Here is a 22,996-nt window from a genome sequence, read left to right as displayed (position 1 = left end):
TTTATCAAGGAGGCTTTGAGGGTGTCCTTGAAACGTTTCCTCTGCCCACCTGGGGCTCGCATCGCTGTGTAGGACTATTGTTTACTTGACCAGCTAAACTTGACATAAGAAATAGGAGCAGGAGTAAGCCGTACAGCCCCTCGAGCCTGCTCCGCCCTTTAATCTGATCATGGCTGATGCGATCATGGACTCAGCTCCACTTCCCTGCCCACTCCCCATAACCCCTTAACCCCTTATCGGTTAAGAAACTGTCTATCTCTTGTCTTAAATTTATTCAATGACCCAGCTTCCACAGTTCTCTGAGGCAGCGAATTACACAGATTTACAACCCTCAGAGAAGAAATTCCTCCTCCATCTCAGTTTTAAATGGGTGGCCCCTTATTCTAAGATCATGCCCCCTAGTTCCCATCAGTGGAAACATCCTCTCTGCATCCACCTTGTCAAGCCCCCTCATAATCTTATGTTTCGATAAGATCACCTCTCGTTCTTCTGAATTCCAATGAAGAGGCTCAACCTTTCCTCATAAGTCAACCCCCTCATCCCCAGAATCAAAACTAGTGAAGCAATGTGTGCGAGTGGCAGGCTGCGGGGGGGACTGGGGTGACAGAGTATTGTTTCACCTGGTAACAGGGGATTCTGTTTGTGTCACAGGTGTTGTGAAAGTGTGACCAAGCGAGAACAATTCAACGACCTTTCCATTGACCTCCCGCGGCGGAAGAAGCTGTTGCCCCCCAGGTCTATCCAGGACTCGCTCGATCTCTTCTTCAGGGTGTGTTCACTTTGCTTTTGTCTGTGCTGTTTACACATTTGTGATTGCTGGCACTCGAGCGGGTCACACTCTTTGTGGGTTCAAGTCCCACTCCCGAGGCTTGAGCCCCATAATCCAGACTGACACACTCAGTGCAGAGGATTAAATAGAATATACGGCACAGAAACAGACTATTCGGCCCAACCAGTCCACGCCAGCGTTTAGGCTCCACTCGAGCCTCCTCCTGTCTTTCCTCATCTAAATCTATCAGCATGACCCTCCATTCCCCTCTCCCTCATATGCTTATCCAGCCTCCCCTTAAATGCATCGATACTATTCGCTTCAACCACTCCCTGTGGCAGCGAGTTCCACATTCTCACCACTCTCTGGGTAAAGAAGTTTCTTCTGAATTACCGATTTGATTTCTCTTATTGATGGCCTCTAGTTATATTCTTCCCCACAAGAAACACATTTTCTGTATCCACTCTCAAAACCTTTCAGAATTTTAAAGACCTCTATTAGGGTCATCCCTCAGCCATTTTTCAAGAGAAAAGAGACCCAGCCTGCATCCTTCCCTGACATCATTTCTGGTATCATCCTTGTAAATCTACCCTCTCCCTCTCCAGTGCCTCTAATATCCTTGTTATAACATGGCCATCCGAACTGTACGCAGTACTCCCAAGTGTGGTCTAACCAAGGTTCTATACAGGTTTAACATTACAGTGCATTACTGAGGGAGTGCTGCACTGTCGGAGGTGCCGTCCATCAGATGAGACGTTAAACCAAGGCCCCCATCTGCGCTCTCGGGCGGATGTAAAAGATCCCATGGCACTATTTAAAAGAAGAGCAGCGGGAGTTCTCCCCGGTGTCCTGGTGTTGATATTTATCCCTCAATCAACATCACTAACAACAGATTATCTGCTCATTATCACATTGCTGTTTTGGGACCTTGCTGTGCACAAGTTGGCTGCCGTGTTTCCTACATCACAACAGTGACTATACGCCCAAAAAGAAAAGTACATCACTGGCTGCACAGTGCTTTGGGATGCCCTGAGGCAGTGAAAGACGCTATATTAATACAAATTCCTTCTGTAGGTGATTAGATGATGCCATTGGCCTGTTGAAGGCCTGTCGATTACATGAGGAAAGATTGAGGGAAGATAGGGGTTCCAAAGAGGCGGGAAAGGAAACCAGTCTGTATTCCCATCGACACCACAGGCTGGCCTCCTTTGAGACTGGGCTCAGTTGTGGCTTGTGTGCGTGACACTTCGAGTCCCTGAACTTGCAGTCTATCTACATCCTAAGACTTGCTATGACAGCAACATTAAAGCCTCGTCAGCATAGAAACATAGAAAATAGGTGCAGGAGTAGGCCATTTGGCCCTTAGAGCCTGCACTGCCATTCAATAAGATCATGGCTGATCATCCAACCTCAGTACCCCTTTCCTGCTTTCTCTCCATACTCCTTGATCCCTTTGGCTATAAGGGCCATATCTAACTCCCTTTTGAATATATCTAAAGAACTGGCCTCAACAACTTTCTGCGGTAGAGAATTCCACAGGTTCACCACTCTCTGAATGAGTGAAGACGTTCTCCTCATCTTGGTCCTAAATGGCTTACCCCTTATTCTTAGACTGACCCCTGGTTCTGGAACTCCCCAGCAACATTCTTCCTGCCTCTAACCTGTCCAATCCCATCAGAATTTTATGTTTCTATGAGATCCCCTCTCGCTCTTCTAAACTCCAGTGGATACAAGCCCAGTTGATCCAGTCTCTCCTCATATGTCAGTCCTGCCATCCCGGGAATCAGTCTGGTGAACCTTTGCTGCACTCCCTCAATAGCAAGAATGTCCTTCCTCAGATTAGGAGACCAAAACTGAACACAATATTCCAGGTGCGGCCTCACCAAGATTCTGTACAACTGCAGTAAGACCTCCCAGCAGCGAGGTGAAGGATGTTCTCGGGACGCTCCCCCCAACCCGGTGAGTGACGGCCGATCCATTTGTACCTGGACGAACAGCGTTCAGGAGGTCGGCTATCGGATGTTGCTGACCGTTGTATCTCCTTTTGCTTCAGGCTGAAGAAATTGAATACTCCTGCGAGAAGTGCAATGGCAAGAATGCAGTGGTGACCCACAAGTTCAGCAGGCTGCCCAGGTCAGTACCCGAGGAGAGAGAGAGAGAGAGAGAGACATTTGGGCCCAGTCTGCATTCTTAGCGGGGTAGGACAACAAGGCAATGGACTTAGGCACAGCAGTCGATATCTGGGAGGTGTGACAGAGGTGCAGTTGGACGCACTGCACAAATTGTGGCTTTGTGCTGTATTCGTCCTGTGCTGTACCTGCCCTGGGAGTGTTTGATGGGACAGTGTAGAGGGAGCTTTACTCTGTATCTAACCCCCTGTACCTGCCCTGGGAGTGTTTGATGGGACAGTGTAGAGGGAGCTTTACTCTGTATCTAACCCCCTGTACCTGCCCTGGGAGCGTTTGATGGGACAGTGTAGAGGGAGCTTTACTCTGTATCTAACCCAGTGCTGTACCTGCCCTGGGAGTGTTTGATGGGACAGTGTAGAGGGAGCTTTACTCTGTATCTAACTCTGTGCTGTACCTGCCCTGGGAGTGTTTGATGGGACAGTGTAGAGGGAGCTTTACTCTGTATCTAACCTGTGCTGTACCTGCCCTGGGAGTGTTTGATGGGACAGTGTAGAGGGAGCTTTACTCTGTATCTAACCCCCTGTACCTACTCTGGGAGTGTTTGATGGGACAGTGTAGAGGGAGCTTTACTCTGTATCTAACCCCGTGCTGTACCTGCCCTGGGAGTGTTTGATGGGACAGTGTAGAGGGAGCTTTACTCTGTATCTAACCCCATGCTGTACCTGCCCTGGGAGTGTTTGATGGGACAGTGTAGGGGGAGTTTTACTCTGTATCTAACCCCGTGCTGTACTTGCCCTGGGAGTGTTTGATGGGACAGTGTAGGGGGAGCTTTACTCTGTATATAACCCCGTGTTGTACCTGCCCTGGGAGTGTTTGATGGGACAGTGTAGGGGGAGCTTTACTCTGTATATAACCCCGTGTTGTACCTGCCCTGGGAGTGTTTGATGGGACAGTGTAGAGGGAGCTTTACTCTGTGTATATAACCCCGTGTTGTACCTGCCCTGGGAGTGTTTGATGGGACAGTGTAGAGGGAGCTTTACTCTGTATCTAACCCCGTGCTGTACCTGCCCTGCGAGTGCGAATGGAACGTGTTAAATCTCTGCCCTGCCCTGCCTCCTGCCCACGTGTACTGTCCGAGCTGCTTTGCCGGTAACGACTGACTGATTTCTTCTTCCAGGGTTCTCATACTCCATTTGAAACGATACAGCTTTAACGTGCAGCTGTCTCTGAACAACAAGCTTGGTCAGCAGGTCATCATCCCGAAGTACCTGACCCTCTCGGCACACTGCATGGAGACTACACGGCAGCCCCTCACACTAGCCCGCAACACACAATTTGCAATGTAAGTGAAAGAAGGATGCAGTATAAGATGAGGGGCTGATCACTCTGGAGGGAGGACTGTTGGGGCGAGGCAGCGGGAGGCAGGGGTTGCGGAGAGAGGGAGAGGAGTAGTTCCGGATTCGTATCCCATAACAACTTTTATTACATAGTGCCTATAACTTAGTAAAATGTTCCAAGGCGCTTCACAGGAGTATTATAAGACAAAACTTTCCATATTTACAAAAGGATATACTTACTTTGGAGGCAGTTCAGAGAAGGTTCACTCGGTTGATTCCGGGAAGAGGAGATAGACTTGTGAGGAAAAGTTGAGGAGATTGGGCCTCTACTCATTTGAATTCAGAAGAATGAGAGGTGATCTTATCAAAATGTATAAGATTATGAGGGGCCTTGACAAGGTGGATGTAGAGAGGATGTTTCCACTGATGGGGGAGACTAGAACTAGGGGCATGATCTTAGAATAAGGGGCCGCCCATTTAAAACTGAGATGAGGAGGAATTTCTTCTCTCAGAGGGTTGTAAATCTGGTATTCGCTGCCAGAGAGCTGTGGAAGCCAGAACATTGAATAAATTTAAGACAGAAATAGACAGTATCTTAACCGATAAGGGATTATGGGGAGCGAGCCGCGAAGTGGACCCGAGTCCATGATCGTATCAGTCATGATCGTATTAAATGGTGGAGCAGGCTTGAGGGGCCGTATGGCCTACTCCTCCTATTATGGTCTTATAAAACAGATACATTTGACACTGAGCCACCTAAGAAATTACAGCAGATGACCAAAAGCTTGGTTAGAGGTAGGTTTCAAGAAGCGTCTTTAGAGGAGGAAAGAGAGGTTTAAGGAGCGAGTTCCAGAGCTTGGGGCCCAGGCAGCTGAAGGTACGGCCACCAATGGCTAAGGAATTATAATCAGGAATGTTGGAGAGCAGAATTTGAGGAGCGCAGACATCTATGCAAGGACATGGTTGGAACAGTTGTGTTATTGAACTAAAGGTACATTTGACTTGTACATTTTTGAACTGACCTTGCAGAATAGTCTGGACGATCCCAATGTTCTTGGTGGTTTGCTGGTGACGTTATTTACAGGCTGGCAGTTAAATTCCTCGGTGTCAGCTGTGGCTCAGTGGGAGCGCTCTCGCCTCGAGTTGGTTCAAGTCCGACACCAGAGACATGAGCACTAAATCTCTCGCTCCCAGTGCAGCACTGAGGGAGTGCTGCACTGTCGGAAGTGCCGTCATTTGGATGAGGCGTTAAATCGAAGCCACGTCTGGTGGACGAGAAAGATATCTCGGCCACTATTACTGTGCCCTCACCAATATTTATTCCTCAACCAACATTACTAAGATTAACTCATTATTGTTTGTGGGAGCTTGCTGTGCGCAGATTGTCTGCTGTGTTTTTTTTCTTTATTCATTCATGGGATGTGGGTGTCGCTGGCAAGGCCAGCATTTATTGCCGCCCTTTCCTACATTATAACTGTACCTACACTTCAAATCATCATAGGCCCTCCCTCGTATCGAGGATGACTTGCTTCCACGCAAAAAAGAGACGAGTTCACAGGTGTTTCAATGAAGGACCTAATATTCCAGATCCCGAACTACATCCTGAAGGGTGGAAGGTGCCTGTGCGTGGATTGTTTTTTAACGTGGGGTGACCGTTGCACACCAGCCACCACACGGGTTAGGTCTTGGTCCAGTGGCAAGGATTAACCAATGCAACAGGAGACTAGCTCTGCTGCACGGACCTGGTGCGCGCACCTATCGCAGCGTGGGCTGGTCCGTGCTGCCCCTGGGCCCTCGCCTCTTCAGTACTTCATTGATTGTAAAGCGCTTTGGGACGTCCCGAGGTAATGAAAGACGCTGTTTCTTTCTTTTATTAAAGGCGGCTCTGAATTATCGCACTCTCTTCAATGTGTCACCTTGCGGTTCAGGGTTATGGATGGTATCTGTGCTGCTCATCTCAACTCACAGATGCGTATTCTCCCTAAATCACTGCTTTTCACTATGCTTCTGTCGGGCGATTTTGAACAGTGTGCGTGCAGTTGGGTCATAGGTTAGATTGTAGTCGGATAGATTCCGAGGGCTACGTTCAGGTTTGGGATTTAGCAAGTCTCAGCGACAAAGTGTTCATACAGACAGAGAATGTGGGCGCGATCGGGCTCACCCGCAAATGTCCTGCGTCAAATAGCCCGCCGATACAACAGCAACTTGCATTTATATAGAAAGATTTGCATTTATATAGCGCCTTTCACTACCTCAGGGCGTCCCAAAGCGCTTTACAGCCAATGAAGTACTTTTGAAGGGTGGTCAGTGTTGTAATGTGGGAAACGCAGCAGCCAATTTGCGCACAGCAAGCTCCCACAAACAACAATGTGATAATGACCCAGATAATCTGTGTTTTAGTGACGTTGGCTGAGAATAAATATTGGCCCCAGGACACCGAGCAGAATTTCCCTGCTCTTTTTCAAAATAGTGCCATGGGATCTTTTACATCCACCTGAGTGAGCAGACGGGGCCTCGGTTTAACGTCTCATCTGAAAGACGGCACCTCCGACAGTGCAGCACTCCCTCAGCACTGCACTGGGAGTGTCAGCCTGGATTTTTGTGCTTGAGTCTCTGGAGTGGGACTTGAACCCACAAACATCTGACCTTTTGATGTAGTAACATTCCTGTGACATTTTATCATTTATCAAAATTTGACAACGAGCCACGAAAGGAGATATTAAGACGAGGTAGGTTTGCAGGAGCAGCTGAAAGATGATGTTTCGGGAGGGAATTCCAGAACTTAGCACCGAGGCAGCTGAAGAATCGACCGCCAATGATGGTGCGATGAAAATCAGAGATGCACAATAGGCCAGAATTTTTTTTCATGGGGTGTGGGCGTCGCTGGCATGGCTGGCATTTATTGCCCATCCCTAATTGCCCCTTGAGGAGGTGGTGGTGAGCCGCCGCCTTGAACCACTGCAGTCCGTGTGGTGAAGGTGCTCCCACAGTGCTGTTAGGGAGGGAGTTTGTGACTTGGAGGGAAAGGTCGAGGTGGTGCTGTTCCCATGCGTCTGTTGCCCTTGTCCTAGGTGGTAGAGGGCGCGGATTTGTGAATTGGAGGATACAGAGATGGTGGAGGGTTGTAGGAGGTTACGGAGATAGGATGGGGTGAGGCCACCGGGGGGAATGCTCGTGGATTCTCACCGTGCATAGAAAATAGGTGCAGGAGTAGGCCATTCGGCCCTTCTAGCCTGCACCGCCATTCAATGAGTTCATGGCTGAACATGCAACTTCAGTACCCCATTCCTGCTTTCTCACCATACCCCTTGATCCCCCGAGTAGTAAGGACTTCATCTAACTCCCTTTTGAATATATTTAGTGAATTGGCCTCAACAACTTTCTGTGGTAGAGAATTCCACAGGTTCACCACTCTCTGGGTGAAGAAGTTTCTCCTCATCTCGGTCCTAAATGGCTTACCCCTTATCCTTAGACTGTGACCCCTGGTTCTGGACTTCCCCAACATTGGGAACATTCTTCCTGCATCTAACCTGTCTAAACCCGTCAGAATTTTAAACGTTTCTATGAGGTCCCCTCTCATTCTTAACTCCAGTGAATACAAGCCCAGTTGATCCAGTCTTTCTTGATAGGTCAGTCCCACCATCCCGGGAAGCAGTCTGGTGAACCTTCGCTGCACTCCCTCAATAGCAAGAATGTCCTTCCTCAGGTTAGGAGACCAAAACTGTACACAATACTCCAGGTGTGGCCTCACCAAGGCCCTGTACAACTGTAGCAACACCTCCCTGCCCCTGTACTCAAATCCCCTCGCTATGAAGGCCAACATGCCATTTGCTTTCTTAACCGCCTGCTGTACCTGCATGCCAACCTTCAATGACTGATGTACCATGACACCCAGGTCTCGTTGCACCTCTCCTTTTCCTAATCTGTCACCATTCAGATAATAGTCTGTCTCTCTGTTTTTACCACCAAAGTGGATAACCTCACATTTATCCACATTATACTTCATCTGCCATGCATTTGCCTACTCACCTAACCTATCCAAGTCACTCTGCAGCCTCCTTGCATCCTTCTTGCAGCTCACACTGCCACCCAACTTAGTGTCATCTGCAATTTTGGAGATACTACATTTAATCCCCTCGTCTAAATCATTAATGTACAGTGTAAACAGCTGGGGCCCCAGCACAGAACCTTGCGGTACCCCACTAGTCACTGCCTGCCATTCTGAAAAGTACCCATTTACTCCTACACTTTGCTTCCTGTCTGACAACCAGTTCTCAATCCACGTCAGCACACTGCCCCCAATCCCATGTGCTTTAACTTTGCACATTAATCTCTTGTGTGGGACCTTGTCGAAAGCCTTCTGAAAGTCCAAATATACCACATCAACTGGTTCTCCCTTGTCCACTCTACTGGAAACATCCTCAAAAAATTCCAGAAGATTTGTCAAGCATGATTTCCCTTTCACAGGTCCAAGTCAGCATGGATTTATCATGTCACCTCTTTCCAAATGCGCTGCTAAGACATCCTTAATAATTGATTCCATCATTTTACCCACTACCGATGTCAGGCTAACCGGTCTATAATTCCCTGTTTTCGCTCTCCCTCCTTTTTTAAAAAGTGGGGTTATATTGGCTACCCTCCACTCCATAGGAACTGATCCAGAGTCTATGGAATGTTGGAAAATGACTGTCAATGCATCCGCTATTTCCAAGGCCACCTCCTTAAGTACTTTGGGATGCAGTCCATCAGGCCCTGGGGATTTATCGGCCTTCAATCACATCAATTTCCCCAACACAATTTCCCGACTAATAAGGATTTCCCTCGGTTCCTCCTCCTTACTAGACCCTCTGACCCCTTTTATATCTGGAAGGTTGTTTGTGTCCTCCTTAGTGAATACCGAACCAAAGTACTTGTTCAATTGGTCTGCCATTTCTTTGTTCCCCGTTATGACTTCCCCTGATTCTGACTGCAGGGGACCTACGTTTGTCTTTACTAACCTTTTTCTCTTTACATATCTATAGAAGCTTTTGCAGTCCGTCTTAATGTTCCCTGCAAGCTTCTTCTCGTACTCCATTTTCCCTGCCCTAATCAAACCCTTTGTCCTCCTCTGCTGAGTTCTAAATTTCTCCCAGTCCCCGGATTCGCTGCTATTTCTGGTCAATTTGTATGCCACTTCCTTGGCTTTAATACTATCCCTGATTTCCCTTGATAGCCACGGTTGAGCCACCTTCCCTTTTTTATTTTTACGCCAGACAGGAATGTACAATTGTTGTAGTTCATCCATGCGGTCTCTAAATGTCTGCCATTGCCCATCCACAGTCAACCCCTTAAGTATCATTCGCCAATCAATCCTAGCCAATTCACGCCTCATACCTTCAAAGTTACCCTTCTTTACATTCTGGACCATGGTCTCTGAATTAACTGTTTCATTCTCCATCCTAATGCAGAATTCCACCATATTATGGTCACTCTTCCCCAAGGGGCCTCGCACAACTAGATTACTAATTAATCCTCTCTCATTACAGATTACACAATACTCAGTCTAAGATGGCCTCCCCCCTAGTTGGTTCCTCGACATATTGGTCTAGAAAACCATCCCTATTGCACTCCAGGAAATCCTCCTCCACCGTATTGCTTCCAGTTTGGTTAGCCCAATCTATGTGCATATTAAAGTCACCCATGATAACTGCTGCACCTTTATTGCATGCACCCCTAATTTCCTGTTTGATGCCCTCCCCAACATCACTACTGCTGTTTGGCGGTCTGTACACAACTCCCACTAATGTTTTTTGCCCTTTGGTGTTCTGCAGCTCTACCCATATAGATTCCACATCATCCAAGCTAATGTCCTTCCTAACTATTGCATCAATCTCCTCTTCAACCAGCAATGCTACCCCACCTCCTTTTCCTTTTATTCTATCCTTCCTGAATGTTGAATACCCCTGAATGTTGAATACCCCTGGATGTTGAGTTCCCAGCCCTGATCATCCTGGAGCCACGTCTCCGTAATCCCAATCACATCATATTTGTTAACATCTAACTGCAGAAAATAGAGCCATGGTCAAGTGAAGAGTCAACATCGGGAGAGGATACCATCCTATCTCCATAACCTCCTTCAACGCCCCACCATCTCTGTATCCTCCAATTCACAAACCCGTGCCCTCCACCACCTAGGACAAGGGCAGCAGGCGCATGGGAACACCACCACCTAGACCTTCCCAAGTAATCTAGTGGTATGACATTATCCCCCAATCACAATTGTAGTAGCTGTAATTTCACCAGATTACAACTTGTATCCACCTTCATTATATTTGGTTTGTTGCATTCTTGCTTTGTCACCTGTAGTTCTGATGACCAATGCGTCCCACATTAAATAAATCCCTGGGTTTTGAATCCTGAAAGTGTTGCTGCTCTGTCCTTGCTTTGTACAGTGTTTTATTACTGGTCTCCCATGGGCGCTGGTCCTTTCCTGCAGTAGCACGGGTGATAGCATTCCCTCTCATCTTCCCCGCCCTCCACCCCATTGTACACGTCAGCGGGCTCCTCTGTCACAGGAGGACGTCGCCTACACGCCTGGTGTCCCCGCCCATGCAGTTTTTAAGCAGTCACTAGATTGTAGAATGATACAGCACAGAAGGAAGGCATCCGGCCCATCGTGCCTGTGCCTCTTTGAAAGAGCGATCCAATTAGTCCCACTCTCCCTGCTCTTTCCCCATAGTTCCCAAGAGAGCAGGCGGGGCCTCGGGTTAACGTCTCATCCGAAAGGTGACACCTCCGACAGTGCGGCGCTCCCTCGGTACTGCCCTGGCATGTCGGCCTGCAACATGGGCTTAAGACTCTGGGCTTGAATTATAGAATGATACAGGACATAAAGGGGCCATTCGGCCCATCGTGCCTGTGCCGGCTCACGGAGCGGTCCAATAGTCCCACTCCCCCCCCCCCCTTCCCCATGTCCTAGCAAATTCTTACCCTTCGAGCATTTATCCGATTCCCTTTTAAAAGTTACTATTGATTCTGCTTCCAGATCATCTCAATTTCTGCGTAAAAGAGCATGCCCCGCATCGCCCCTTTGGTTCTTTTTCCAGTTATCTTAAATCTGTATCCTCTGGTTACCACCCCTTCTTCTAGTGAACAGTTTCTCCTTATTTACTCTGCAGGTTAGGAACTCCATCTATTTCCCACCCCTCTCAAAAAAAAAAAGAATCGGGGTGTTGCGAGGCGCATTGTAACACCCGAGGCAAGACCAGCTCACTCAGCACTGACAAGGGACCAGGCCTCGGGGCTTCTGGTCTGCATGGGTCAGGGTTACCCCGACCGTTCTGCACTACTCCACAACGGAGGTCATCCCAGTATTTCCACGTGAACTGACTCCTCGCCGATGTCCTGGGTCGTGATTATTTGAGACTTTGGCCCTTGCCATTGGCAGATTGCTGCAGAAACCACAGCTAAGCGCTAATTATCCCATCTGTGCGCTTCTGGGGCTGGTTTCATAGGGCATGCTTTCCTAGTTCATGTTCTCAGCTTCAGGAGCTTGGGGAAGGCTTACTTTGAATGACATTTCTGGTTTATTCTGGGGGAAAGCGAGGCAATGCTGCCTGGGCTACAGTCGACATCACCGGCTCTGTTTAAATTTCACAGGTCACGGCCGCTGAAAACCTCTCAGTCGGTGAACTCTACGATTCTGCAGTCCACACTGGGGAGGTGAGTACTCACGGCACAGTCTCACTCTAGTGTAACCCCATCCATTCCCTTCGTCCCCTGTCCCCGTCCCGTTTCCCCCCCCCCCCCCCAGTGTAGAGTGCAGGAGGGAGCAACGCATGGAGCGACAGATGGGATCAGGATTGTAAGATCTGGGGGAAATAGATGGGGACTGGGGAACAGATGGGGTTAGGTATGTGGGATCCAGGTGAAGATGATGCAGGACAGAGTTAGTTGCATGTTGTGGGGAGAATGTAGGAACCCGGATTTTGAGGTTGTATAGGTGGGGGAGGAGAGACGAAGGGAACACTGCGATTTGGGGAAAGTAGACAGTGCAGGATTTGACAGGGCCCGGGGCCTTGATTGGGCATAAAAGCAGATGGTAGGAGCAACAGATGGATGTTGTGGAATAAGAGGGCAGTGAATTTGGGCAGAATGTGAAAGAAATTGCAGCCACTCCCTGCTGGAAAGTGTGGCTGGGTGATCTCTGCATCGAGCTTGACTTTGACCCACCCTCCCATCATATTGGTAAAGAGCTGACAGACACTTGGCAGATGATCCGGCCGGGGCGGGGTTATTGGCCGGCCAGCCAGTGTTGTAGAACTGTGCCCCAGCCTGGGAGGGGAGGGGAGGGAGGGAGGGAGGGAGGGATCTGCTGGAACAGCTAGTGTAAGCACTAGGTTTATCGAAGATGATTGCTGACGGGTGCGAGGTGGGTTCCTGCCGCCTTATCTCGGTGATTGGGCGGTGGGGGCTGTAGTTTCTTGATGCCTAATACCGAGCGTTGACCCGCAGGAAGTACTGCTTCAAGTCTTCGATCGTGATCCTAGACTCGGACAGCGAGGAGGAGCAAGTGAAGCGGGCGATGGTGGCCAGCAGGCAGATGATCGAGCAGGCTCAGCGTGAGGCACAGCATGAGGACGAGGAACTACAGCTGGTAAGGCTGGCTGGGAGCTGGTATCCGTTGTAGGGCGTTTTGTTCACGCTAGTCTGATTCTTAGACCTTGGAACATAGAGGGAAAGGACAACACATGGCACAACATTTTAGGTTTAACCCAGTGTCTGTTTTATTACGCAACAAAAACCGACTAGAACTACAGGACTAGACTTACTATCTGAATGGTGACAGGTTAGTAAAAGGGGAGGTGCAACGAGACCTGGGTGTCATGGTACATCAGTCATTGAAGGTTGGCAAGCAGGTACAGCAGGCAGTAAAGAAAGCAAATGGCATGTTGGCCTTCGTAGCAAGAGGATTTGAGTACAGGAACAGGGAGGTCTTACTGCAGTTGTACAGGGCTTTGGTGAGACCACACCTTGAGTATTGTGTGCAGTTTTAGTCTCCTAATCTGAGGAAGGACGTGCTTGCTATTGAGGGAGTGCAGAGAAGGTTCACCAGACTGATTCCCGGGATGGCGGGACTGACATATGAAGAAAGACTGGATCGACTAGGCTTATAAGAACATAAGAATTAGGAACAGGAGTAGGCCATCTGGTCCCTCGGGCCTGCTCCGCCACTCAACAAGATCATGACTGATCTGGCCGTGGACTCAGCTCCACTTACCCGCCCTCTCCCCATAACCCTTAATTCCCTTATTGGTTAAAAATCTATCTATCTGTGATTTGAATACATTCAATGAGCTAGCCTCAACTGCTTCCCTGGGCAGAGAACTCCACAGATTCACAACCCTCTGGGAGAAGAAATTCCTTCTCAACTCTGTTTTAAATTGGCTCCCCGTATTTTGAGGCTGTGCCCCCCCAGTTCTAGTCTGCCCGACCAGTGGAAACAACCTCTCTGCCTTTATCTTGTCTATCCCTTTCATTATTTTAAATGTTTCTATAAGATCACCCCTCATCCTTCTGAACTCCAACAAGTAAAGACCCAGTCTACTCAATCTATCATCATAAGGTAACCCCCTCATCTCCGGAATCAACCTAGTGAATCGTCTCTGTACCCCCTCCAAAGCTAGTATATCCTTCCTTAAGTATGGTGACCAAAACTGCACGCAGTACTCCAGGTGCGGCCTCACCAATACCTTATACAGTTGCAGCAGGACCTCCCTGCTTTTGTACTCCATCCCTCTCGCAATGAAGGCCAACATTCCATTCGCCTTCCTGATTACCTGCTGCACCTGCAAACTAACTTTTTGGGATTCATGCACAAGGACCCCCAGGTCCCTCTGCACCGCAGCATGTTGTAATTTCTCCCCATTCAAATAATATTCCCGTTTACTGTTTTTTTTTTCCCCCAAGGTGGATGACCTCACATTTTCCAACATTATATTCCATCTGCCAAACCTTAGCCCATTCGCTTAGCCTATCTAAATCTCTTTGCAGCCTCTCTGTGTCCTGTACACAGCCCACTTTCCCACTAATCTTTGTGTCATCTGCAAATTTTGTTACACTACACTCTGTCCCCTCTTCCAGGTCATCTATGTATATTGTAAACAGTTGTGGTCCCAGCACCGATCCCTGTGGCACACCACTAACCACCGATTTCCAACCCGAAAAGGACCCATTTATCCCGACTCTCTGCTTTCTGTTTGCCAGCCAATTCTCGATCCATGCTAATACATTTCCTCTGACTCCGCATACCTTTATCTTCTGCAGTAACCTTTTGTGTGGCACCTTATCGAGTGCCTTTTGGAAATCTAAATACACCACATCCATCGGTACACCTCTATCCACCATGCTCCTTATATCCTCAAAGAATTCCAGTAAATTAGTTAAACATGATTTCCCCTTCATGAATCCATGTTGCGTCTGCTTGATTGCACTATTCCTATCTAGATGTCCCGCTATTTCTTCCTTAATGATAGCTTCAAGCATTTTCCCCACTACAGATGTTAAACTAACCGGCCTATAGTTACCTGCCTTTTGTCTGCCACCTTTTTTATACTCACTGGAATTTAAAATGAGAGGGGATCCTATAGAAACATAAAATTCTGACAGGATTGGACAGGTTAGATGCAGGAAGAATGTTCCTGATGGGGAAATCCTGAACCAGGGGTCACAGTCTAAGGATAAGAGGTAAGCCATTTAAGACTGAGATGATGAGAAACTTCTTCATCCAGAGAGTGGTGAACCTGTGGAATTCTCTACCACAGAAAGTTGTTGATGCCAGTTCGTTTGATATATTCAAAAGGGAGTTAGATGTGGCCCTTACAACTAAAGGGATCAGGGTGTATGAAGAGAAGGCAGGAGTGGGGTACTGAAGTTGCATGATCGGCCATGATCATGTTGAATGGCGGTGCAAGCTCGAAGGACCAAATGGCCTACTCCACCTATTTTCTATGTTTCTAGACTTTTGAGAGAAATTGACTTAAGACATCCAATCACCATTCCTGGCTGTAGCTATTGTAAATTTGTGGTGGTTCTTCTGGCCGTTAACTGCAGCTTCTGTTCCTTACCTGCCTGCTGTCTCTTCCTGCGTTCTTCCTCCTGCTTCTGCTTCACCGGCTTGTGTGTCTGTGTCCGTATATTTATATCCAGGTTTTGAATAAGTTTCCCGCTGGGACGAAATTCGATTATCGATCGAATGGCTACTAATTTGCACGTGGAGTCGACAATGCAAACGCTATTTCCTTATGCTGAATACTGTTAGCCCCCAAATTTGCACTTCATGGGGGTACTTTGTTGTCTGGTCTCATTACAGACTTGATGTCTCCAGTGGCTGTTTTCCCCACCCTGGTCAATCAAGTTCAAGGCCTCGCGTAACAACTCCATTGTTGTTACAGAAACATAGAAAATAGGTGCAGGAGCAGGCCATTCAGCCCTTCTAGCCTGCACCCTGAAGTCAGTTTTGGTTCCTGACCACAGGATGTCCTTAATTGTGCAGTTTAATTCCAAAGCTTGTATCAATCAATTTTTAGTTCATGGTCTGCATTTTTCTGAAGATTAGTAACCTTACACTGAGGGCGTCATGTTGTCGCACTGCCGGCCCATATGGCCCTTAGGAAGAAAACTTGCACTTGTACAACAACTTGTGTTTATATAGCGCCTTTAACGTAGTGAAACATACCAAGGTGCTTCACAGGAGGAGTATTAATGAGATTTTAAGTATAAATTAGAGCAGTTGACCATGGATTTCTCAAGGGAAGGTTGTGTCTGAATAACTTGATTGACCCTCCTGGTTACCTCCTCAATGATGTAGTGCATATGATGTAGTGTATATGGATTTTAGCAAAGCTTTTGATGAGGTCCCACATGGCAGACTGGTCACGAAAGTAAGAGCCCCTGGGATCCAGGGTAAAGTGGCAAGTTGGATCCAAAATTGGCTGAGGCAGGAAGGAAAGGGTAATAATTGATGGGTGTTTTTGTGACTGGAAGGCTGTATCCAGTGGGGTTCCGCAGGGCTCAGTGCTGGGTCCCTTGCTTTTTGTGGTATATATCAATGACTTGGACTTGACTAGCTGGTCTCCAGTCGTCCTGGTTAATCCTTGCCACTGGATCAAGACCTAGCCCTGTCAAGCCCGTGTGGTGGCTGGTGTGCAACAGTCACCACACGTTTAAAAAAAAAAAAAAAAATCCACACAGAGGCATCTTCCATTCTTCAAGATTTAGTTCGGGACCTGGAATATTAGGTCCTTCATTGTAACACCTGTGAACTTTTTAACGTGGCAGCAAGTCATCCTTGATTTGAGGCACTGTTTATGATGATGATGGACTTGACTGTTGGGGGTATGATTAAGAAGTTTGCAGATGACACTAAAATAGGCCGTGTGGTTGATAATGAAGAAAGCTGCAGACTGCAGGAAGATATCCATGTACTGGTCAGGTGGGCAGAACAGTGGCAAATGGAATTCAATCCGGATAATTGTGAGGTAATGCATTTGGGGAAGTCTTAACAAGGCGAGGGAATACACATTAAATGGTAGGGCACTGAAATGTGTTGAGGAACAAAGGGACCTTGGAGTGCAGGTCCACAGATCCCTGAAGGTAGCTGGCCAGGTAGATGAGGTGGTTAAGAAGGCATATGGAATGATGGATGTTTTTGTGACTGGAAGGATGTTTTCACTGGGGTTCCACAGGGCTAAGTACTGGGTCCCTTGCTTTTTGTGGTATACATCAATGATCTAGATTTGAATATAGGGAGTATGATTGAGAAGTTTGCAGATGACGCTAAAATTGGCTGTGTGGTTGATAATGAAGAGGAAAGTCATGGGCTGCAGGAGGATATCAATCAGCTGGTCTGGTGGGCAGAGCAGTGGCAAATGGAATTTAATTCAAGTGTGAGGTAATGCACTTGGGGAGGACTAATAAGGAAAGGGTATACACGGTAGGCCACTTAGAAGTGTAGATGAACAACAGGACCTTGGAGTGCTTGTCCACAGATCCCTGAAAGTAGCAGGCCAGGTGGTTAAGAAAGCATATGGAATGCTTGCCTTTATTGGCCGAGGCATTGAATACAAGAGCAGGGAGGTTATGCTTAAATTGTATAATACGCTGGTTAGGCCACAGCTGGAGTACTGCGTGCAGTTCTGGTTGCCGTATTATAGGAAGGATGTGATTGCACAAGAGAGTGTGCAGAGGAGATTTACTAGGATGCTGCCTGGAATGGAGAATCTTAGTTATGAGGACAGATTGGATAGGCTGGGTTTGTTCTCATTGGAACAGAGGAGGTTGAGAGGAGACCTCATTGAGTTGTATAAAATTTTGAGGGGCCTGGATATAGTGGATAGCAAGGGCCTATTTCACCTGGTGGAGGGGTCAATTACGAGGGGACATAGTTTTAAGGTGGCTGGTGAAAGGTTCAGCGGGGATTTGAAGATAGGCTTCTTCACGCAGAAGGTTGTGGGGCTCTGGAACGCACTGCCTGATGGGTGGTAGAGGCAAAAACCCTCACCACTTTTAAGAGATGGTTGATGGGCACTTAAAGTGCAGTAACCTGTAGGGTTACAGACCTAGAGCTGGTCATTGGGATTAGACTGGATAACCTCGTGGCTGGCGCAGATACGATAAAGACTGCAGGGAATCTAGTACAACTAGGGGGGTGATCTGGACTAGTTTCGATTGCCTGGATGAGTCGGAGAGGAATTTTCCCAGATTTGTTTTTCCCCAATTGGCCTGGGTTTTAATCTTTGCCTCTCCCAGGAGATGACATGGCTCCGGTTGGGGTGGAGTGTAGAATGTTGTGGTGCAAGTGATGCAGTTGTGTGGGACGGACTGGTTGGGCTGGATGCTCTTTGCCTTTCCGCCATTGTTCATAGGTTTATATGTAACCTTCAGGACTGCTGACCGAGGGCCGTGTGGCTCTTTGTCGGCCGGCGCGGACACGATGGGCCAAAATGGCCTCCTGCGCTTTAAATTTCAATGTTTCTATAGACCAGTTAGTCTAATTTAAAATTCTCATCCTTGTGTTCAAATCCCTCCATGGCCCTCCTCGCCCCTCCCTATCTCTGCAACCCCCCACAGCCCTCGTCACTCCAATCCTCCAACTCTTCTGAATCCCTCACTCCCTTCACCCAGCCATTCCAGCTGTGCCTTCAGCTACCTCTGCCCTATGCTCCACAATTCCCTCCATAAATCTTTCCTCCTTTAAGACTTGCATTAAAATCTACCCTGTTTGGCCAAGCTTTTATCTCAATCTTTCGGCCGGTGTCAATTTGATTATGCTCCCGTGAAGTGCATTGGGACATTTTATCCATTATTGGCGCTGTATTTTGACACAGCGACAATGTGTGTGACTTGGAGGGGAACGTGGAGGTGGTGGTGTTCCCATGCACCTGCTGCCCTTCTAGGTGGCAGAGTTCACGGGTTTGGTGCAGTGCATGTTGTAGATGGTACACACTGCAGCCACGGTATGCCAGTGGTGGAGGGAGTGAGTGTTGAAGGTGCCGATCAAGCGGGCTGCTTTGTCCTGAATGGTGTCGAGCTTCTTGAGTGTTGGTGGAGCTGCAACTCATCGAGGCAAGTGAGCGTATTACTGACTTGTGCCTTGTAGATGGTGGAAAGGCTTTGGGGAGTCAGGAGGTGAGACACTCGCTGCAGAATACCCAGCCTCTGACCTCTTGTTGCCACAGTATTTATGTGGCTGGTCCAGTTAAGTTTCTGGTCAGTCCATCCCAGCATCTCCTTATGTGGCTCGGTGTCAAATTTTGTCTGATGACACTCGTGTGAAGAGCCTTGGGATATTTTACTATGTTAAAGGGGCTATATAAATGTAAATTGTTAGTGTGTTGAGCCCAATACCCACTAAGAAAGCAAATGATATGTTGGCCTTTATTACAAGAAGATTTGTGTATGAGTGAAGTCGGCTTACTGCAATTATATAGGACCTTGGTGAGACCATACCTGGAGTATTGTGTACAGTTTTGGTCTCCTTACCTAAGGAAGGATATACTTGCCATAGAGGGAGTGCAATGAAGGTTCACCAGACTGATTCCTGGGATGGGGAGATTGTCCTATGAGGAAAGATTGAGCAGACTAGTCCTATATTCTCGAGTTTAGAAGAATGAGAGGTGATCTCATTGAAATATAAAAAATTCTAACAGGCCTTGACAGGGTAGATGCAGGGAGGATGTTTCTCCCCCCCCCCCCCGGGCTGGGGAGTCTAGAACCAGTGGTCACAGTCTCAGGATAAGGGGTCGGCCATTTAGGACTGATGAGAAATTTCTTCAGAGGGTGGTGAATCTCTGGAATTTTCTACCCCAGAGGGCTATGGAGGCTGAGTTTGAGTATATTCAAGGCTGTTAGATTTTTGAATATTAAGGGAATCAAGGGATATGGGGACAGTGCAGGAGTTGAGGTAGAAGATCAACCATGATATTGAATGGTGCAGCAGGCTCGAGGGGCCGTATGGCCAACTCCTATTTCTTTCATAATTACTGACGCACTCCCGGGGACCCCCCGCAAATACTGACGCACGCCCGGGGACCCCCCGCAAACACTGACGCACGCCCGGGGACCCCCCGCAAATACTGACACACGCCCGGGGACCCCCCGCAAATACTGACACACGCCCGGGGACCCCCCCCCCCCCGCAAATACTGACGCACTCCCGGGGACCCCCCCGTAAACACTGACGCACTCCCGGGGACCCCCCGCAAACACTGACGCACTCCCGGGGACCCCCCCGTAAACACTGACGCACTCCCGGGGACCCCCCCGCAAACACTGACGCACTCCCGGGGACCCCCCCGCAAACACTGACGCACTCCCGGGGACCCCCCGCAAACACTGCCGCACTCCCGGGGACCCCCCCGCAAACACTGCCGCACTCCCGGGGACCCCCCTGCAAACACTGCCGCACTCCCGGGGACCCCCCCGCAAACACTGACGCACTCCCGGGGACCCCCCGCAAACACTGCCGCACTCCCGGGGACCCCCCCGCAAACACTGCCGCACTCCCGGGGACCCCCCGCAAACACTGACGCACTCCCGGGGACCCCCCCGCAAACACTGACGCACTCCCGGGGACCCCCCGCAAACACTGACCCTCTTTGGGGAACTCCTGTTCCTAATTCTTATGTTCTTAAATGCTAAGTGATGACACTTGACCTCAATGCCGCTGTTGCTGATTGGGACCCGTGTGTCCTGTGCCGGATTGTGATCGCTGCCTCTTGTTTCGTCAGGCACTTAAATCGAGCAAGCAGCAAGCAGACCGCCCGGCCCCAGCCCCGGTGCTGGACTCCTCCTTCGACAGCATGAGTGAGGACGAGCTGCTGGCGGCTGTGCTGGAGATTAGCAAGCGGGAAACGTGCCTCTCGCTGGGCGGGGAGGAGGAACAGGAGAAGCCCAGCAGCAGCCCCGACACCGGCTTCGGTGACGACGAAGCTCAGGAGATGATTGAACAGCCCGAGGCCGCGGAAACGGAGGGAGCCAGGATCGCCATGGAAACAGGTGGGTGATCGGGGTGGAGGGCACTGATCTGGAACCACACCGACCGGCGTCCAATAACCATTTATTATCGAGGCCAAGTGACCCTGCCACCCATCAAATGCAGTAGTTCAGCATAAGACACAGCAGGAGGCTGTTCGGCCCCTCGAGCCTGTTCCGCCATTCAATAAGATCGGGGCTGTTCTGCGTCCTAACTCCATATACTTGGCTTTGGCCCATATCCCTTCACACCTTTGGTTCACAAAAATCTATCAATCTCTGATTTAAAATTAGCAAATGATTGAGCATCAATTGACGTTTGTGGAAGAGAGTTTCAAAACTTCAACCACCTTTTGTGTTTCCTAATTGAACTCCTGAAAAGTCTGGCTCTAATGCCCCCTGGTCCGAGAATCACCAACCAGCGGAAATAGTTTTTCTCTGCCTACCCTGTCAGTCCCCCTTAAAATTGTTTAAACTTTGATCAAATCACCCCTTAACTGTCCAAATTCTAGGGAATACAACCGTAGTTTGTGTAATATCTTGTAATTTAACCCTTGAAGTCCAGGTATCATTCTGGTAAACCTATGATCCTCCCCCCGAGGCCAATATACCCTCCCTAAGGTGTGGTGCCCAGAACTGCCCACAGTCCTGCAGTTGTGGTCTAACCAGGGTTTTGTTACAGCTATACTTCTATCCTTCTACTACTACTATTCTAGCCCTGGGTCACAGTCTCAGAATAAGGGGTCAGCCATTTAGGACTGAGATGAGGAGAAACTTCTTCACTCAGAAGGTGGTGAATCTTTGGAATTCTCTACCCCAGAGGGCTGTGGAGGCTCAGTCGTTGAGTATGTTCAAGACTGAGATCATAACATAAGAAATAGGAGCAGGAATAGGCCATTGGCCCCTGCTCCACCATTTAATAAGATCACGTCTGATCAGATCATGGACTCGACTCCACTTCCCTGCCTGCTCCCCATAACACTCTCAAATCTGTATCTCCGCCTTAAATATATTCAGTGACCCAGCCTCCACAGCTCTCTGGGGCAGAGAATTCCACAGATTTACAACCCTCAGAAGAAATTTTTCATCTCTGTTTTAAATGGGCGGCCCCTTATTTTGAGACTATGACCCCTAGTTTTAGTTTCCCCTATGAGTGGAAATATCTTCTGCATCCACCTTGTCGAGCTCCCTCATTATCGTATATGTTTCAATGAGATAACCTCACTCTTCTGAATTCCAATGAGTAGAGGCCCAACCTACTCAACCTATCTTCATAAGTCAACCCCCTCATCTCCGGAATCAACCCAGTGAGCCTTCTCTGAACAGCCGCCAATGCAAGTATATCCTTCCTTAAATATGGAGATCAAAACTACGCAGTAGAGTAAGTGTGGCTTCACCAATACCCTGTACAGTTGTAGCAGGACTTCCCTGCGTTTATACTCTATCCCCCTTTGCAATAAAGGCCAACATTCCATTGTCCTTCATGATCACTTGTTGTACCTGCATACTAACCTTTTGTGTTTCATGCACCAGGACCTCCAGGTCCCGCTGTACTGCAGCTTTTGCAATCTTTCTCCATTTTAATTATAATTTGCTTTGCTATTTTTTCTGTCACATTATACTCCATCTGCCACATTTTTGCCCACTCACTTAGCCTGTCTATAGCCCTTTGTAGATTTTTTTTGTGCCCTCACAATCAATCAATTTTTGGATATTAAGGGAATCCAAGGATATACGGATAGTGCAGGAAAGTAGAGTTGAGGTAGAAGATCAGTCGTGATCTCGTTGGATCGTGGAGCAGACTTGGGACAAAATTGCCTACTTCTGCTCCTAATTCTTATGTTGTTGTTCTTGTCCTCTAGATATAAAGGCCAGCATTGCATTAGCCTCTTTGATTACTTTCTGTACCTGTTCCTGGCATTTTAATGTTAGTCGGTATCTGCAGTTCCTTTGTTGTTCGAGAGGGCCTGTGCTGAGCTCTTGCTCTTGATGGCTGTATGCTAGAGAAGGGCAAAGGTCAGCCAGAGATCTTGCTGTCACCTTCCACAGGATTTACAGTTGCCGTCCGGTTGCTATCCACTGACCCCTGCTGGAAAAAGCAACCCCAGGCATTGAATTGGGGTACAAGTGGCTTCGGGTACAATGCTCCTTGTGCTGGGATCCTGCTGTGATGCTCGGGTTGGATACAGAGTAAAGCTCCCTCTACACTGTCGCCATCAAACACTCCAGGGATGATACAGCACGGGTTA

General features: G+C 48.4%; 1 protein-coding gene across 2 annotated transcripts in view; it reads left to right on the top strand.

Moving 5' to 3' along the window:
• usp37 (ubiquitin specific peptidase 37) overlaps positions 1-22,996 on the top strand; it is a 90,080-nt gene that overhangs the window by 53,171 nt on the left and 13,913 nt on the right. For both annotated transcript variants that reach the window (XM_070875155.1, XM_070875154.1), the window contains exons 13-18: positions 652-769; positions 2,823-2,902; positions 4,076-4,240; positions 11,874-11,936; positions 12,729-12,870; positions 20,504-20,771. In XM_070875155.1, coding sequence (XP_070731256.1) covers positions 652-769; positions 2,823-2,902; positions 4,076-4,240; positions 11,874-11,936; positions 12,729-12,870; positions 20,504-20,771 — 836 coding nt within the window. The remainder of the gene's footprint in view (positions 1-651; positions 770-2,822; positions 2,903-4,075; positions 4,241-11,873; positions 11,937-12,728; positions 12,871-20,503; positions 20,772-22,996) is intronic.

Source organism: Pristiophorus japonicus, chromosome 3, assembly GCF_044704955.1.
Source record: "Pristiophorus japonicus isolate sPriJap1 chromosome 3, sPriJap1.hap1, whole genome shotgun sequence".
Taxonomy (NCBI): Eukaryota; Metazoa; Chordata; class Chondrichthyes; family Pristiophoridae; genus Pristiophorus; species Pristiophorus japonicus.
The sequence above is the reverse complement of the archived record's forward strand: the minus strand, read 5'-3'. Positions and strand labels throughout refer to the sequence as shown.